Source organism: Corvus kubaryi, unplaced genomic scaffold (genome assembly GCF_017639235.1).
Source record: "Corvus kubaryi isolate FWS band 111438036 unplaced genomic scaffold, C.kubaryi_AGA036_p1.0 37357, whole genome shotgun sequence".
NCBI classification, from domain to species: domain Eukaryota; kingdom Metazoa; phylum Chordata; class Aves; order Passeriformes; family Corvidae; genus Corvus; species Corvus kubaryi.
The window spans coordinates 16054791-16073889 of record NW_024581117.1 but is presented as its reverse complement, the minus strand read 5'-3'; the positions used below and the strand labels follow the sequence as shown (position 1 = coordinate 16073889).

At 41.0% G+C, this 19099-nt stretch overlaps 1 protein-coding gene across 3 annotated transcripts; it reads right to left on the bottom strand.

The window, feature by feature from the left end:
- Positions 1–1040: 1040 nt before the first annotated feature.
- Positions 1041–18994, bottom strand: SUPV3L1 (Suv3 like RNA helicase). Of its 3 annotated transcripts, XM_042033462.1 has the most exons (15): positions 18724–18994; positions 13984–14061; positions 13586–13693; positions 11867–11981; positions 11135–11303; positions 9585–9696; positions 9230–9307; positions 8079–8170; positions 7502–7682; positions 6982–7075; positions 6101–6320; positions 5649–5729; positions 3964–4140; positions 2227–2375; positions 1041–1851 (listed from the first exon to the last, which is right to left on the bottom strand). In XM_042033462.1, exons 1-15 carry the CDS (start codon positions 18977–18979, stop codon positions 1356–1358), a joined length of 2406 nt encoding a protein of 801 aa, XP_041889396.1. In that variant the 5' UTR covers positions 18980–18994; the 3' UTR covers positions 1041–1355. The 3 variants fall into 3 exon arrangements, with proteins under 3 accessions (XP_041889396.1, XP_041889397.1, XP_041889398.1); XM_042033463.1 differs by lacking the exons at positions 11867–11981; positions 13586–13693; positions 13984–14061; positions 18724–18994 and having other exon boundaries at positions 11131–11261; XM_042033464.1 differs by lacking the exons at positions 11867–11981; positions 13586–13693; positions 13984–14061; positions 18724–18994 and having other exon boundaries at positions 11146–11261.
- Between the last annotated feature and the right edge of the window lie 105 nt (positions 18995–19099).

Below are 19099 nucleotides of genomic sequence, written 5' to 3'. Positions count from 1 at the left end.
CCACTCCATCACATAACCCACATCACACAAGCTGTGTGAATAGTAGCAAATGCAACACATTCGTAAGGGTTAATGCAAGCTCACACTGTGCAAGTCGTGCTGCTGTTCAGCAGGACTCTGGGACAGCAAAGCTGAATTACTCACCCACGAAGCAGAAAATCCACAACACTCACATGGCCAGTGCCACACACATAGAGCTGCTTGGTTTTTCTTGGGGGAGGAAAAAAAGATGTAGCTTTGCAGAGGAAGGGCCTAAAACTTTCTCTTCCCACCAGTACTGTACTGAAACCAGCAGGAGATCATGTGGACTAGAAACATTTACGCACTGCTTGCTTTTTAGTAAACAGTGAGGAAAGAGTACATTAACTACCTGAAAACAGCTGTAAAAACATTTTTCAAACTGCTGCAGATTTGTTGCTGAACAGCAGCATAAAGGACTGATACCAGGAGAAAGAAAAGGGGATTCAGAGCAAACTTTCAGCCTGCAGAGAAACAGAGTTGATCACTTCAGAAAGTCAGGTATTTGATAGTGAAACTCAGCCTGGATTTTAAAGGTTTCCCAACATTAACACAAGCAGGATCTGTGCTCTTGTACACAGCCAACCCCAGATATATGGTTAGTGTAGCATTATTCTCATCAGGCAGCCCAGCAACATGTCCCAGTGCTGAAATCCATTTCTGAAAACACACGGCAGTTTCAGCATCTGATTCCTTCTACTCTCCAGTATCCATACTGGGAGCTCAAAAGTACACCTTAAAGCTGCTCACATGAAAACCAAATCACACAGCATCAGTAATTACCACTTAGATTACAGAACTGAAATTTACTCAAAATTCTTGTAGCCAGAATTCCATCATTCCCGACATATTACCACAAATGCTTTTCACTTCCTTCCACATTTCACGGGACACAAAGGTTAGAGGCACATGATTCCTATCACCATTCTGAGCCAATTTTGTTCCAAGCTGTTCATTACTTGTTTGTGGTTTGTTAAACTCTGACCTTTGGGAAGGGGTGGAATGAGTAGCTAATTCATTGCTAGTGAAATATCTGACATTTATTGATGATGAGAGGATATCTTGCAAGAAGACACCACATTCAAATTTTCACATAGCAGTAGATTATACACTTATGCTGAGCACCATGATTGAAAGAGTGTACAGCTGAGCGGTAAAAGCAAACTTGTGGCCTCTGAGCTTTTAAGAGTCCATTTCTCTGAGTGCTTCACATTACTGGTCACAGAAGAAGTAAAATTATCAAGGAGCTGCACCAGTGTAAACATGAAATGCCAAAGAAGTTATTAAAATAGGATTTTATTTTATGAATAAAAACTAAACAGAATTAGGACATGGTTCTATTTTCTCTTTTTCCCTGTTTCCTTTGAACGATGCTGATCATCTCTTTTTGAACCAAAGCCGTATCTACCATTCCTGTGCTGATCCTGCCACTCACTCTCCAGCTGTCTCAGCATTTCCTGTGTCAGAAGTCCCTCCCGCAGCAATCTGTTGGCAAGAGATCCACGTCCATAGCTTTTCAGATCCTCCTGCCTGCTACCAAGCCGAGAGGGTCTCAAGTTCTTTGCTCTTCTCAGTCCTGCAGCCTCCACTGCAATGGACAGTGCCTCTGTGGAGGCTGCACCGTGACGGTCTGAAACTACCCTGGCATCCTTCTTAGTCCTTGAGAGAGGAAAGTCTTCCGACACAACTTCAGCTGTGCCAGGAGCAGCTGCAGACTGGGATGCTCGGATCAGCTTTGTGATGTTGCAGACACCAATCTGTATAATGTCGTCTAGTTTTTTCTGAATATCCCTTACAAGGACAGCATCAGGGAACATATCCATGAAGCGGTAACTGAAGAGAGGCAAAAGAACACACAATTAAACCTTCTCACTGGGACAAAAATGGGATACATACTAAGTAAAAAAACCAAAAACGTTTATTACATGTTGCATGGGAAGGTCACTGTATTTTAATTTGCATTTCAGCTGCTCCAATCCAGGATCACCTTATTTCTACCTTTCTCTTTCTGTCAGTCACAAACTGCTCTCTGCAGAACTCACTCCCTCAACATTGCTACACTTGCATTTGTCAAGATCCTCTAAAGGGCCAAAGGAGCCCATCCTGCACCACATACACACGGGCTTGAAGATACTGTGCTTCTAAGGACTGTAAGTCATAAACAGTAGGAAAACACCAAAAAACAGCTTTCAAGCACAAAGACAATACCTTAACCACAGATAGAGGTCAAAAACATCATGCACAGCTTCAAGGTGTACAAGTTCTTTGATGTTTTTTGGAGCAGCTAAGGGCCACTTGGTGTGCCGGCAGAGCCAGTCAAACGTCAGAGGCTCATTTCTACTGAACTGTCGTGCAAACTGAAAAACAAGCAAATTCAGTCAAGTCTGTCAATTAGTCAGGAAAGAAGAAATCCCCAAAGAGTTAAACTCCCCAGAGTCTGCATACAAAGAATACTCCAGAAAATACCTGCTTTGTTTTACACAACCCAAATGCCACACATTCTTTTACTTAATTACTCAATGCAGGAGTCACCTCTCCTTTCCAGGGCCTCATTAACACAATTTGTCCACGGACCATGCACAGAGTTAAGCAACAAAAGCACAGAGCTATCCAGAAAAGTTAACACTGAAGGCATTTGATTTCATTTAGCAAAGCAGATGGACTTTGTGTCCTTTTTTAATCCTCCTCCTCCTATTTGGTTAATTATCTTGTTTCAGGGTTGCCAGGGTTTAAAATATTAAATGTATTCCCTGGCTTAGGAAACACACTACCCACAACCCAAACAGATTAATCTGCACTAGAAATCCGCCCTTCTGAAACCCAGACACCTCAGCTCCTTAACTAACAGAAAAACAAATCAAATCAGATTTAAATCTAAAATTTTCAAGAGTACTGATGACTTGGAAAAACTGCTTCCTAACTGGCTGATACTAAAGTGGGTTTTTTTGGGCAAGGAATGGGGCTTAAATTCACACAAGTATTCACAACAGCCTACCTCCCTCTAACACCACACAATGCCCCTCTGCATCTTCACTACTTGGAATCCAAATGCTCAGCATTTTCCTAATGAGGCACTTTTTTCAACTCTTCAATCAATCACTCATTTTTTAAAGATTATTAGCCATTTTTGAAAAGCAGGGTTCTAAGATTTGTGACATGAGGGCACCACATCAGTTTCATTTTTATACTATTTCATTAAAAAAGTTTAATGCAGTCTTTAAAAAGGGAACAATGGCAATACTGTCTGACAAAGTAACAGTCCCAAGTGACATTATTATTAACCCTGAAAAACTGAAACATCAGGTGAATACAAATTCCTCAAAATAATCACTCTGGGGGCACAGCAAAAAACAATTCATCCAGGCCTGAAAAGTAAAGTGACATAATTCTGAGAGCAACTTACAACTCTGTGTTTTCTGAGGTTTAAATTCTATGTAACTGTATTATAGCATCAGCAATCACCCTTAATCCCCACATTCTCTTCTTTTGTTGACAAGCTAACAGCTCAAAGGAGCAGTAACTTGGTTTTTAATAACTGCTTTCCGGAACACTGCACTGCAAAGCTTAGCAGTGCACAAGTGACTAGGGAACACAACTCTCATCTCTCCGAGCAGTTCAGAGCTCACATACAAGGACAAGCAGGAGGATTTCCTGAGGCAAACAGCAGAGGAGCTATCCAAACTTTAATTTACATCATTAGAACCAGTTCTCAGAAGTTAAAAGCTTTGGTCAATAAAAATAGTGAAGAATTCAATTAGGAAAAAAATACATGTCCAGCTATTTTATATATCTTACACTACCTGTGAGCACTTTAAGAATGCTCTCAAATGATCTGATGGCAAAACCCACAACAAATATAGCAACTAGATACAGTCTCAGTGCACCAAGACCTGCTTGGTCCAAAATAAACACCATGGCTTTTTGAGGGGAAAAAAAATAGCTGACCTTCAACAAAGTGGTACACACAAAAGGCTCTTTTCTGTTCAAGGGTGCAGTGCAGAAGACATATCGTGATCGCAGATTTAGTGGAATGTGCTGAATCATATCTGCTAGAAATTTAAAGTCGTCAATATTGCAGACAAAGTACATCCCATCGACTTGTGAGAGGCTCACAAAAATATCCTGTGAAAATAATACCAAATGTAAGAATGTTATTATAGGAGAGGGTTGCTAAACTTTTTATTACCAAACCAAAAAATTATTTAGAGTTTAAAAGGCTAGTTATACTGAAAGAACAGTTAAAAACCATCAAATTTGACCACAGTAATAAAAAAGTGTCCAGGGGAGTTCCCCCTGCTCTTTTAGCAGAATTTGCATTAAATTCTCCAACACAGGATCAGAGGAGAAGATGTAACACTCTACACTTTATTTAAACACTTTCAGTTAGTCTCCTAAATAACAAGTTCTGGAAGGGTACATTTTAGTTACAAAGAACACCATCACAGGAACCAGTTACCACTATGTTTAGAAATTTCTCCAGTTTTGTCACTTAGCATGACCCAAAAAGCTAACCTTACAGCATAAAATTCAATAATTGAGCTATTTTTAGCTCAATGTCAGGATCAGATCTATTTTAGGAAGAAAGAAAACACAAGCTAAATACAGTATTCCAACAGAGGAGTTCAGAGAAAATATGAGACATACTCAAGGTTTGAAGAAACAGAAGATGCAGTGCACCCTGCAGGGGGAATTTTATGGGCCCCCGAAATTATTTCTCTAGTGTACATCTTTGAAGGATTTTTTAAAAACATCTTTAAAGAAATGCTGAGCTATTTAATTTTTAAAAATTAGTATTCAAAAGATCAAAAACAACACAAGGTTTGTATCTTAATATTTCTATGCTAGCCCAAAAACTGCTAATTTTAAAATTTTAATCATGTGCTGTTACCCTACCAGCCTAAGTCTTCCAGGAGATCTCCAGGTACAATCTTTTAGTTCAAGGTTAGAAATATACATTTTGCTAGGTAACAGCACATCAGCAGAGGACAAAAATGCACATTTAAAACGATGAAAGCTGCCAAGAATTTCTCCATGTACTAAAAGCTGTGATACTATTCTTTAAATACAGTATTAGAACCCTTAATTTCTATTTAAAATGTTCAGGTACATCCAAAAGAACTAGTATCTATCTAAAGAGGAGATCAAACTGATCCCACAAAACCTGTTTTCTGAAAGTTACAAACATACTGTTTTACCACAAAATCCACAGAAGCAGGAAAAAAAAAATATCAGGTCGCTCTCAGATATGTGGAAATCTGGCACGACCAGCCTAGTTTCCCAGGGATTTTCAAATAATTTATCTAAATTTTGATCTCTAATATCTTCAGCCTCAGACCAAAATGTCTACATCTAAAATTCAGAAAAGCTGGAATGAAAAAGCTGCTGCAGTCTTAAACAAGTGTAAAAATGACTGACACGTTTCAACAGCTTTCAAGTTTATTGCAACACAGAAAAGTTAAACATTCTAAACCTATCTGCAGTCACTGTGCAGTAGAGAGAAGAATCCAACTGATAAAAAAATACACGCACGGCTGTCTGTCAGGTCTCCCAAGGGCAAGTTTGTACAAAAGCAGCAACTGTTAGTAATGCTCCATTTTTAAAGCAGAAGCTAATATTTTGATCATTCTTACAATTAAGTTGGATAAAGTGGCATCAGGAAGATGATAAGCAAACATTTCTATCTGCTCAGGAGTAGGATGTAGGCCAGCTGTCTAAATGGAAAATAAAGAAAAAAACTTCCATTAATTCTCAATATTGCTTTAAAGTTAATGCACCAGAAACAACATATTGGAAGACAAAATGCAAGAAACCAAAGCACCCTGCAGAGTCCAGTTTATTTAGCACACTTAGCTGAAACTTAAGAACTTTTGTGCTTGAGCTTTTAATTCTTAAAAGAGCAGATTCAATATAAAAGCAACACTGAAGTCTCCAAGTGGGACATACACCCAAAGTCACTCTGGCACAACACAACCCACTTTTATCACTAAATTGGAAACAGACAAAAGGAAAGATAATTTGGGATCAGAATACCATAAGCCAGCCCCAGAGCACGTCTGTACAAACTGGATACTGCAGCTCTCACCTTCACAGGGGGCACAGCCTCACTCAGAATTTCCTTCAGCTGCACGAGGTCATCACGATGCATTGTGGTGACTTCTCCCTGCTTGAAGGAGGAGCCAAAACGCCCAGCCCTGCCTGCGATCTGGAGAGCCTGGGAGGTGGTAATGGAGTCTATTTCCTTCTCTCCCTTCTCGTTGACAGTCGGCTTTACTATGGAGTTAAAAATTATTCTTCTTATACACCTGAAATATTTCAACAAAAACAAAAAGGAATCGTTTTTTTGCAAATTACTTCCAATACAAAGAATTAAAGCTTTTGCTTTTTTATAGGCTTTCTTCTCCTCTATAAATTAGAGTATCATAGATACTGCTTATGGACACAGCATATTCTAAAGGACAGGATAAGGCTGCTGGGTAGATGCAGCCTAGGAGAATCATCACTCCTGCACACATCAATCATGTCCTATTAGGGTCCCAATCCATTCACCAACATCCGCCTCAGTAGTTTGTAGCAATGTGATTGCATGTCCGTCACCAATGAAATACATCTGAAACTGGGCTGAACTTGCTCTGTATTTCAGAAATACTAGAGAGTGATAACTCTGACAACCTAGCACATTTGACTCCAGTTGATCCAGTAGGCCCTGTCATCCACTGCCAATTATCACACTGAATTAGTCCAAGGGAGTCATTTAGTTCTTGGAATCAGTTTTAAAATTAAAGCTTGGTTCTGCCTAACCAAATTGATCGCTACTTCAAAATTGAAATGTATGTACTGAGTTATCAAGACACAGCAGATATTTATATGAGTTAATCAGACTGGGGAGATAAAAAGCAAGGAAATTAAGGTGGCCATCACATCCAAAGGAAAATAAAAGTACCATAACCTGCTGCAAGTACTTACAAATTGAGACCCATTCCAATTGCATCTGTAGCAACTAAAATTTTGCATGGATCATCAGGATCATTGAATTTCTTTGCCTGTTCAAGCTTTGTTCCTAAAACAGAACGACAGAACACTTTGCATAGCAAACTTCATACAAAATAAAGACAACGTGCCACTAAGTCCAATGTCATTATAATAGGCTGAGGAAAAACCAAATAAATTGGTATTTTATTGGTATTTGGGTGCTGTTGGGGGGAGAGGGCAGGAGGGATTTAAATCATTCCCAGAGCTGTGGATAGATCTCATTTAATTATATCTATCTGAAGATCAAAATTAAGTACATAATAAAGGTCTAATCCCAAGATTAAAACACCAAGCAATGAAAGCTGATTACTTTCTCTAGCTATACAGAGAAGCAAAACTAGGAAACTTGCACTGCTTTATTTTAAAATAAAGCAAGCAATACAAGGGGTTTTTTCCTAAGAAAAGCAGCAAGAAACAGAACACACTCTTAACTATAAAAGCAGGAATGCTTTACCTGGTGGCAGACTGCCATATATGACGGCACATTCTAATCCTCTGGCTTCAATCTGTCGGCTGATGGAGTAAATGTCATTCTTACTGAAACAGACAATGCAGTCCCCAGGACGGAGGTTATCCAAGGACTCTAAGGCATAATCCAGCACAGTCAGAGGAGTTAGTCTCTTGTAGTTTCGGACCTAGAATCAAAGTTGTCAAAGACTGTATTTTTCTAAACTCAAATTCCATCATATAGAGAATAACTATCAATACATCCTGTAAAGTCAGCAAACTTGAGAGAACCGTGCCCTCCTGGAAGATCAGAATTGTAAAGAAAGTCCATAAACAGCTGTAGCAGCTGCAGCATCCCCTGAAGGGAACTCATCAAACCACTTATTTTCTTTCTGTAAAACAGTACCACTATTTGAGAAAGAAAGAACTTTGCAACATCTTTGCTTTACAGAAATTAAGAAACATTGTAACAAGACCTCCTGCAGGATAACTTTGAGCAGTGATACACTCAAAAGACCCTACATTTTTTCCCTGTTTTACAGCAGAACCTGATGCTCTGTTCATAGTTTCCCAGAATTACTTACTTCAACTTCCTCCCCTGTAGTGTACATGAGCTCTGTCACTAAGTCAATAGCAGCAGGTTCTCCACAAACATGGATTTCTTCTGCACAGAGGCCTGAACAAGGTCCAGTGAAATAAAAAGCAAAATGTTACTTGTTTATATACAACAGTAGCTTTAGCTAGCTCTTGAAGTATCCGAAAATTGTATTTTGGTTGCTAAACACAATGAGGACAGTATTTCACCTCCTTCAACGACCCAAACCAGCACCTAAAGCCTCTCCCAGAATACAGTATTTCCTCAGAGCTGCTCTTGTTCTCTTACCAGCAGATGATAATTCATTAGTGTGACAATCAGAGCAGCCAATACCTCATTGCACCCTCTCAGCCAAAACAAGAGGTGCCCTTAGCCACTGAACAAATGGAGCAAAGCTTTGAGTATGTTTCATTTACTACTCATGTTTTACTAACTCCCAAACTATAGCAGAACTGAGGAGTTTTGTTTTCTGCATGAATTTGCCTCTAATTCAGTCAGAACAGAAAAGGGAAAAATAGGAAGTAAAGGAAGTATGACAAATCTGCTGAACTTAGAATCAAAAGCAACGAAAGGAAGGGCGAGGAGGAATCAGATTCCAAACTTCTGTTCCAAATATGAGGAAAAATGCTTCCAAAATTCCTCTTAAAAAATTCTAAAATTATCAAAATAAGCATTCTTCTACGAATGTTAACAGATTCATGCAGCTCTATAAATGAGCCATTTGCAATTAACACTATAAAATATTTTAAATTGCCATTTTTAAGCAGTATCTCTACATAAGGCAGTCTCTTGAAAACTTGTGTTGTTTTCATTTAACAGAAAAGCATACTTCTTGGAAATAGTCAACGTAAAAGGACAGCACAACTTAGTAAAGACTCCGTATCATCCAAGGAAGGAAAAATAAAAGGCGCCTGAATAAAATTTTAAAACCCCATTTGTTAAGTAAAACACAACAGGTAGCCTGTCATGCAGACAAATCCTTTGAGGCAGGTATCTCTCTAACTTGGTGCAAGAAGACATTAAAAAAAAAAACCCTTTTATTTTGCATCACATATTATAACCACTGATGACTATACTGACTGCTAAGCTTGAATTTCATGTGCCATTAAGCTAATTCATTGCCAACACAAACAAGCTTACCTAGAAGGGCTCTCGTCCAAGCCCAGCCTCTGGCAGGATCTCTGATCATCTGAATTTCATCAATCACAGCAACTTCATCTTAAAACAAAAAAGAAATATATGATGCACCAAGGAAGAGCATCTAGAACAGCAGCACAAGACATGAAGGAACTCACGGGTTTCCTAAAAAAGCTTGCTCAGACAAAGCTAATCCTCTATCACCAAAGAGCTATTCTGAGATGATCCAGGTTTCTTCAACTGCTCTATCATAGTTCAGAAATTGTTCAAGTAAGAGTGAAAAAAAAGACTTTTGACTCCAAGCAATAACACACATAACGATCCCCCAGATGGGACTGAAACAATTATGTGTACTTACAAGGTGTATTAGTGCTGCACATTTCAATGGTACAAGCAACATGAGGAGCCTGTCTGGCATCTTCATTGGCATACACACGCTCTTCTCCTGTCACCAGGTCACATGGCACATTCTAAAGGCATTCAGAAATCTCAGGTTAAGTTTCTTTAATATAAAAGAATCCCATTCCAAAGGGGACAAAATCAGTTCTTTCAGTAGTTTCTAGGACAGTATAAGAGAAGCTATTCAGGAAGTAACTACTCAGCCTTGAGAGACTTGTGCCTTGTATTTAAGTCCTATCAGAGTGGAGGTTTAATGAAGAGGTGGTGTCTGTAATTAGATGCCTTCCCCTACTCCTGCAGGAGGTTACATATTCCCCTGAGCATTTCAGAGCTGTCACCCCTGCCACAAAAGAACTGTTAGAAAAGTACAAGGGGCTCATAAAGCAAGGCCCAGCAGTGAAGGAGCCTTGCAAGCTCCAGCTCCTTTGACAATTGACCTGCTGCCAGCCTCATCTGCTGCCTTATACTCACAGAGCAAGAGCTCATGAGGATCAGCTGTGAGAGACAGCTGAGGCCACCACCCTGCCAGCCCTACACTCCTTCATGCTGGTGGCTGCTCCATCCAAACTTACAGCCACCTGCAGAGCCCTCATGGAAGCCCTGTTTAAGCCCCAAGGCCTAAACATGATCCAGGAGACACCAACTGAAAAGTTCTCACACACAGTAAACACGTGGGAGAAAAGTTCAGTAACCACTACCAAGGAACACCACTGCATTGTACCCACTGTCACGATGTGAACACACGTCGTACATCACAGGTATCTCCTAGGCCAAGCCAGTCTTTCTTATGTGTTGCTCAGACAGACTGATAATAGGAGTTACTCATTCTACATCAACAAAAGAGAAATCACAACATCACTACTGTACACACACACAGTATTAAACTGTGCTGTATTAACATATGATACGTGGTTATAATGCTCCAGAACTGGTCTGGTTCCCTGCAGCTGGAAACACACTGGTGAGGAGCCTCCAAAAAATATGCCAGAAGCAATATAAAACACTAATGAAAATTTCCTCTAAGGACCTGATATACAGCACTGTTATTCAACTCAACACATCTCAATCTGCAGAATTTTTCAAGGGTGGTGAAGTGAAATATATTTAAACATTGAAGCAGAAGGCTAAGGGGAATTAAGTAAGGGTAATTTTTTGTGCGTAAGCTATAGTAAAGGTAATAGGCAAAAGAAGTCACGGTCCCTATGCTGAAAACCCTAATAGCAGAACCTACCTAACCCAGGGAACAACAAATTACAGAACAGAGGCAGGTTACAGGGATGATTGCACAGCACATGCTTTGGGGACAGCACTGTTCCACTGGGGGAAACAAAGTTCCATTCTGCTCCTAATGCAGAAATGCATAACTGTTTTCATGTGAGCTGACACCACTGCAAAGCAAAGGCACCTGCTCAACCACAGGGCTCCAGGGACCACCTGGGGCTTCACAGACACGCATTCATGAGACTGTTCCAGTACTAAGGATGTTGATAAGTAATATGACATACTGACAGCATCATTACTCTTTTGGAAGATCTCATGAGCCAGAAGTTTTAGTGGACCACAGTATATTCCAGATTTGGCTGACAAAAATCTCTGGATAGCATGGTAAGTTTTTCCACTGTTTGTAGGACCAGCATGGAATATTATCTTTCTCTGAATAGCCCTGGCATCTGGATACCTAAAGCAAAGGCAAAAAAAAAAGCAGATCTGTTGAACATCTATCTGGATACTGATTCAGGAGAAACTAGAAACTGGCTTAAGCATTTATTTATTAATAGATTTTAATGTGTGTTGAAAGCAGAAATACCAAGTTCTTAGAGACAGTATAAAGAGGTTACTATGTCTTACACACTGATCTTCTAAGTCATACAATGCTTTCAAAGATTCCAAGTGAAATTCACACATTGCGTTCAAAATAATTCTCACTACTCGTCCAATTCTCTCTCCTTGAGCTTATCAATATTTCAACATTTTGATGTGCTACTTCCCAAACATATTGTCAGAAAACATCCTCCTGGAAAAGCCACACCAACTCAGTGACTTTCATACTTGATATAATCTTATTTTCTTCTTAATTCACTGTGATGTATCTTGTAAAAAATGTAGGAGTTCCTGACACATATTACTGTAAAAACAGAGAAATGGATCTGCAAATGTAGCATAATTACACTTGAGTCCACAGTCTATGAAGTTCTATGACACTAAGAAAAGAAAACAATGCAACCACTTCATCACACTGACCAGTTGGGCGGCAGCCTCAAATCGCTGATCTTGCGCAGATCATCCATGCAGTCCAGCATTGGAAAGATCTGCTTTGCATGCCTCAGGAAAAATGGAAACAGATCATCCACGTGACCTAGCAGAACAAATCCTTTTCAGAAAGTTTGTGTGCTTGAGTGTATACTTTCATAATAAACTTTGAAAAAAAATTCTCTACTACTTCCACCCCACACTTGTGTAATCCTTTCAACTTCTGGCTCTCTACAAAGTTCAATAACTTTGAATTATTGAACTCGAAGTTCAGTAAGTTCAATAACTTATCTCAGTGGCAGAAAAGGAAACTAACACAAGTGCATGGACACATTTAGCAGTGGAATACAAACACAATAATATGAAAAAATGCATCTCATTTCAGCATATTCACTCTGTCAGCCTACTTGCCTAGAGAACCTCTAAGTAAAATGAGAAACTGTGGAAAAGCTGGATGAGAACCAGCTTTTCTGTCCTAAGAAGATTTTAGCCCTTTCTTTCTAAATTCATGTATTGCCTTGAAATAAAGCTTTTAAAGAGCTTTTATGACTAAACAGAGAAAAACAGATTTGCAGATTCTCTAAGATACTGAGACTTAGGATGCTGATTCCAAATTCTAAGTTTCCAATCCCTAGGAGAGAAAATAAAAATACTAAAATCAACTCAGAAGAGAAATTCAGGTTCATTCTTCTAAATGTTCGCAGAGTAGACATGTGGGCCTTAAAGGTCTCATTTCAGGTCACACTCTGACTGTTCAGCTCTCATAGAATTTCAAAGAACTATCTTGATGTAAAAAGCTATTATCAAACATACACACACAAAAAGAAAAAGCAGTAGTTTGGGGTTTGTTGGAGTTTTTTTATTTTGGGGGGAATGTTCTATTTCAGGGGGGAGCTTAAATTGAGAATTATTATTCAATGAATAAAAATTATTGTGGAAATTTTTTTTTAAATGTAATATATTTAATTACCATCTTCAGACAAGCAAAACTCATATTAAAAAATTTCAGTATTTCTGTATATGAGTTTTAAGGCATAATGCTCACGTACAACTAAAGGAGTGGAAATAAAATCCTGTGGAACATTTTATGCACATGTAAATAATGAGACAATTTCCTAAGATTGCCAACATCTACACATTTACATTTTAAGACAAAACTAATGGCCACTGTAACCCTTAAATTCCCATCATTAAAACACACACACTATGCAGCTCAAACCCTGGAAGAAAGCTGATTCTGCTGTTCCCAGCTGGCATCACCTCTCAGTTAAGTGCTGTTAATTACAACACAGGATGCACTAAGCAAGCAAACACACCTCTGTGAGCGCCACAGGGAAACAGAGCAGTGTCACAAACCTGTCCCTAAAGCCACCTGGCCGGGAGAAAGCTCTCCAAGTGCCCCCTAGTGACTACTGGATTTTTAAGAGAGGAATAAACAGAACAGCACTGTTTTCATTTCAGCCCTGAACAGATGTTGTACAACAACAAGCTGCTTCTTGCTAACACCTCCACATCTTTCATTTCCACTTCAGAAGATTTAAGAACAGAACATTCCCTCCTAGAATGGGCACAAATGTTTCTGATACGGAAGGAGGGATTTTTTAATCTTTCTGACAGCATAGTAGGGGGTCCACATGTATGTAGGTAAGTATACAGGGCAAAGACAAATAAAAATGCACATTTTATTTTACAAGCACTCCAGATACTTGCCTGCATCACAGCATATATCATTGAGAATAATATGCAAATCAGCACTCACAGAACTGGATTCCATTATATACTTCCTAAAGCTTATAAATGCTTGGTGAAAGAGGCGAGCTGCAGTAAAGAAAAAAAAAAAAAAAAAAAAAAGGAACAAAATTAATGTGGCCAGGATCATAAAACTCTACTTGTAAACACTCAATAAAACACTGATGCAGTTCATTAAAAACCTATACCTTAATAAAGGCTATTAGAAGTAAATATAAAGGTTATTTGAACCAAGTAGCAGAGACAACGTAAAAAAAGCAGTGTTGTGATGACAAGATCCATACAAAAAGATCTAATACCATATCTAAATTAAAACAGATTTCACTCTAAAATAATATATACTTAAAACATTTTCTTACCATCTAGTCCATTTTCTGCTCCTAGTCTTTGAATTTCTTTTCTTTTGTAGAACTTGTTTAAGTTCTTTAGAACTTCACCTGTAGAAAAAGAATAACCTTTTTTTTAGCTTCCTCAAAATTAAATCACATTCTCCTGGCCCAAAGATCCTGGTTACAGTCTCCTTACTCTGGAGAGAGGGCATCTTTCCATGCTGAACAGACTCAAATGAACTCTCCCTACATCAAATACAATCAATGAGTGAGATTTGGACTATTGCAAAGAAGGACAACCCTCAACTGCAGCAGAGTAAGAACTGCCATGGAGAGGTTGCCAACCATCTCCCCCAGTTCTTGATAGGAAAGCATAAAGTTTGGAACATGCAGCTAACAAGTCATGGAACAAACTAATTAATGGTTTGGGGTGGGTTTTTGTTTGCTTTTTATCAGCACCTATCAGGAGGTTTTAATATGAAAAGCAAATCTGCTTGAACTATGTGGTGACAGCTTTTAATAAACATCCTGAGGTATGTTCTTCCATCCATCCTGCTTCCACGACAGACTCTTCGGAAAGATCAGGTAAACCAGACACAGTATTCCTTCTTTTCTCAGGTTAAATAAAAAGAGGGAAGGAAAAAAACAGAGTTTCTTCATATATATCACAAGTTACTCAGCTTTGTTTGAATAAAATCTCTTATAAACTTATTAATAAACGCTTTCCCTCCCATAAAAGGCAAGTTCAGTGTTGCAACAAAACTGTATTTACTCAAGTACACGCTGATTTTTAGCTCGTTAAATGACAGTGCAAAAAGATGTGTCCCCTTTCCATCTACAGATCAGAAACTCACAAAAAATCCAGCAAATTTCATGAACACCTATTCATGAGCTTACATTATTCTTAAAACTCTATGAAAAGTCTATGAACTCTGCATTGTAAAATGCTAGGAGTGATAAATGTAGCACACCCCTGGTGCCAGCACAAGTCACTGGACACAACACTGTCAAGCTCTGCTCTCTGCAACTAACTCCCTAACTGTCTGAGATGACATGGAAACCTCCCCATGAGATCAATCTTACATTATTGAAAGAGTGCCTCTCTAAAAAGCTATAAGAGACAGTCCACTTGGCACAATGAAAATCACCAGCTGACAAGAATATGCCAAATTTAAATACACATCCCAAGCCCCAGGAACAGCTACAGGAGTCTCTTAATGGATTAACGCACAATCTGAAATGTTCCCAAAGGCAACAAAGCAAGGCCGCCAGCAGGATTACATTTCCTAGGAAGGCATCTACAGCCATCATTAAGGGCCCCGAAATCAAAGACAGACTGGAAAACAGTGCAGTATAAGAAAGCACAGAGCTGAATACTCTTCAGAGCTTCCCTAAGAAGCTCTAGCAATTAACACATCATCAGCACGCAGCTAAATTCACAGCCCATTGGCCTTACTATAAAAGGTTAATGCCAAAACATGTTACTATCCAAGGCAACATGACATTGGGACCATGCAGCCCCACAACCAAGGTCACAATCCTTCCTAAGCATAAACACTTGCCTTAACAGTAAGGTAAATCAAAACAAAATGAAGCTGGCATTGCAGCCCACGTGAGCTTAATCCAACACATACAGGTAGCAATCGGGGTACACACTCAGGAGGACATCTGTGTCCTGTCTCAGTCACCACCTTTTTTACCACTCACTTTCGTTTTGAGATTTCCTTTTGTTTACCATTTCCTCATTCTAGAGATGTGTTTTAGCTCTTACTCCTCAATTACTTTTACTTCTCAGCAGCATTTTTAAGGTTCGCTGTCAAAAGACAGCCCAAATGCAGTGAAGTTCAGGAATTATGCAGTTAGTCTCCAATGTATCAGATTCATTTAGATGTTTCACCCTGTTTGCAGGAAGGCTGTTGAGTCATTTCCCTGTATCTCTGATAACAGTAATCCACTGCAGTCAGGCTGTATACTATCACTGGGGCAGCTGAACTGCTTTATTTGAGAATTCCTCCCCAGCTATTAAGACTACCATTGTCCCGTCCAAGCAACCTTGGGCATCTAACTGACCCTGCTGAGGCATCTCCTGTTTCTGCTACATGAATTGCTGCCAATACTGGTCCTTCCTGACTTGCACTTCCCACAGGTAAGCACAGCCCCATGGTCTGACAATTGAAGCCACAGAACTGACGTTCAATTACAACTGATACAGAACATACATACACCAAAATTTAAAGTATTCATCAGCACTCACAGGGATATACTTCCTATGAAGTCGTGGAAAACAGAGCAGTGAATTCAGTCCAGGTTTCTTATGAAGTTTTTACAAAACTGGCTTTACAAAAGTAAGCTTCTAAAAATACCTTTAGATTTCCTAACAGTGTTTGCCTAGTATGAAAACTATCATCACTCTCACTTGAGCAAGTAACAAGCTAACAAGATGATTCACACTGGAATTACACTCACTAACAAAGTTTCTTTACAAGCTGTAACCGGAAAGCTCATAAATACGCATCTTTCTTTTTTGAATCTAGTTCAGTACTTGGCAGCAGACTCTGAAAAAGCATCTTCGTTTAAAATATAAAAAAAACCAGACGCATAATACTGTGTGTGGTCAGAACCTGAAGGGGGGAAGCAGAGGAAGACTATTTATTTCACTTTTTAAAAATGGCTACATGTTAAGGGAGGTCTTGTCCAGTTTTCTGTAACATTACTTGGTTTCAAAATACCAGTACTTTTAAAATACATTCTTGTTTTTTCAAAATATTGCTGACAGCAACGAAGAGAGCACTAAAGGCCAACAAGCCAGGGGAGCACCACACAGGTCACCTGGCTGCTATTCCTTGCCAGTCTCACATGGAAGAACTTCAGGCTGTTGGAGGTAGTTAATTTTCACCTGTGGGAGCACACCTAATCTTAGCCAATCTGTTCTCTCTCAACAACTTAGCAAAGAGAATCTATATTTATTTTCCCAGAGCATTTTAGCTGTACCTTTGAAGAAATCCAACATAACTGCTCCTCTAAGAAATGAGACAACAGGTAATGTATAAATAAGCCATCATTCATCTTTACTGGCACCTGAGGAATGCACTAGTCATATAAAAGACAAGTCTGACAACACAGATTTTTGCATTACAGCTATTCAAGATTCTTCTCCCTAACTAGGTTTTTTTTAGCTTTCAAGACCAAATATTCTTTTCTCCACAGTTCTGAACAATTAAGATCATTTTCCCATGCTTCCTATTCTCCAGAGTTAATATAAATAATATGCCATCAAAACACTTAATTAGGAGAAGATATGAAAAATATTTCCATTTGCACGCTTAATACTTTTGGATCAGCAAACATAGAAAGAATCAAGAACTTCTCTTATTTACCAAATCTTTAAAGACCATGGAGTCACAAGATCACAGAACTATTTGGGTTGGAAGGGACCTTAAAGACCATTTCGCTCCAATCTCCTGCCATGGGCAGGGACACCTTTTCCTGGACCAGGCTGCTCCAAACCCCATCCAACCTGGCCTTGAACACTTCCAGGGGTGGTGCAGCCACAGCTTCTCTGGGCAACCCATGCCATTGCCTCACCACCCTCACAGGGAAGAATTTCTTCCTAATACCCAATCTAAACCTACCCTCTGTCCATTTGAAGCCATTCCCCCTTGTCCTATCACTTTGCCCACTTTTGGTCTAGGCACACAATCTCTTCTGTCTGTAACACCAATATTCGAGGAAACTATGCCTTTTAAGATCAGATACAGTTAAGGTTCTGGAATGCACAAGATCGCAGTTTGGCTGTGGGACCTGCCTCAACCCAAGCACCTTTACCCTGACCACGCCAAAACAGAGAATGGAGGAACCCGGCCAGCAGAGTGTTTCCTCCACACAGGGCACACCTACTGGCCCATGTCAATCACAGAATATTCTGAGCTGGAAGGCACCCACCCGGATCATCAAAGTCCAACTCCTGGCCCGGCACAGCACAGCCCCACGAGTGCTACTACATGCCAGTGTCATCTCACCCAACAGCCTTTATTCCACTTCACCTTCACGGGCACCAGCAGCTACACCGGTCAGAGAACCTGCAGGGAAGGACTCCCTGCTCTTAAGGGGGGGTGGTCTTTCTGACTCCAGGAAAGGACCCAAGAGCAGCAGGGGCCAGTTCCCTCAGCCCTCAGGAGGGTCACAGAACCAATTAAGTTGGAAAAGACCTCTAAGATCATCGAGTCCAACCTATGACCGAACACCACCCTGTACACCACAGCAGAGCACTGAGTGTTACATGCAGTCTGTCCTTAAAACACCTCAAGAGATGGTAACTCCACCACCTCGCTGGGCAGCCCCTTCCAACGTTTAATCACTCGTCCTGTGAAGAAATTCCTCCCAATGTCCAGCCTTAACCTCCCCTGGCACAGCCTGAGGCCGTTTCCTCTTGTCCCGTTGTTGTTCCCTAGGAGCAGAGCCCGATCCCAATCTGGCTGCAGCCTGTCAGGGAGTTGGAGAGAGCGAGAAGGTGTCCCGTGCGTCCCGTGTGGCCGAGCCCCCCCAGCTGCTCCTCATCAGATTTTTGCTCCAGCTCCTTCCCCAGCTCCATCGCCCTTCTCTGGACTCGCTCGAGCTCTTCAACGTCCTTCCTGAATAGAGCGGCCCAGAGCTGGACACAGTGCTCGAGGCGCGGCCTCAGCAGCCGCCTCCGGTGCTGGCGCGCGAGGCCTCAGGGCCGGTGCCCGAGGACCCCTCCACCCGACCCCTCACGGTCCAGCCCGCCCTCACCCTTGTCGAGGGGTCGCGTGAGCTCGGCGCCCACATCTTCTTCGGCCGGGCCGCCGAGGCCGGGCTTCAGCGGCACAGGCACGAAGAGCGAGGTGTCGGGGGCGCGGGAGGCGCCGCCGTCGCCGGAGGAGGCCGATGATGAGGACGATGCTGAGGAGGCGGCGAGGCGCGCGCGGGGAGCGCCGCCGCCATGTCGGAGCGCGAGCCCCGCGCGCGCCGAGAGCCGCCGCAGCAGCGGCCACGCGCAGCGACTCATCCGCGGACAAGGGCGGCGGCGCGCGGCGGACGCGTCATCGTCCCGCGCCCGACCCGCGCACCTGCGCGCGCGCGGCACCGCCCCCCGTCACCCCTGCCCCCCCCGGGCGCCCTCAGGGAC

Coding starts and splice junctions, on each gene's coding strand:
- SUPV3L1 (XM_042033462.1), bottom strand. CDS start 18,979: ATGAGTCGCTGCGCGTGGCCGCTGCTGCGGCGGCTCTCGGCGCGCGCG. Junction 9,697..11,134: donor TCCAAAAGAGTAATGATGCT/GTCAGTATGTCA, acceptor GAATGCCTTTAG/AATGTGCCATGTGACCTGGT. Junction 7,683..8,078: donor CTACAGGGGAGGAAGTTGAA/GTAAGTAATTCT, acceptor CTTTGATTCTAG/GTCCGAAACTACAAGAGACT.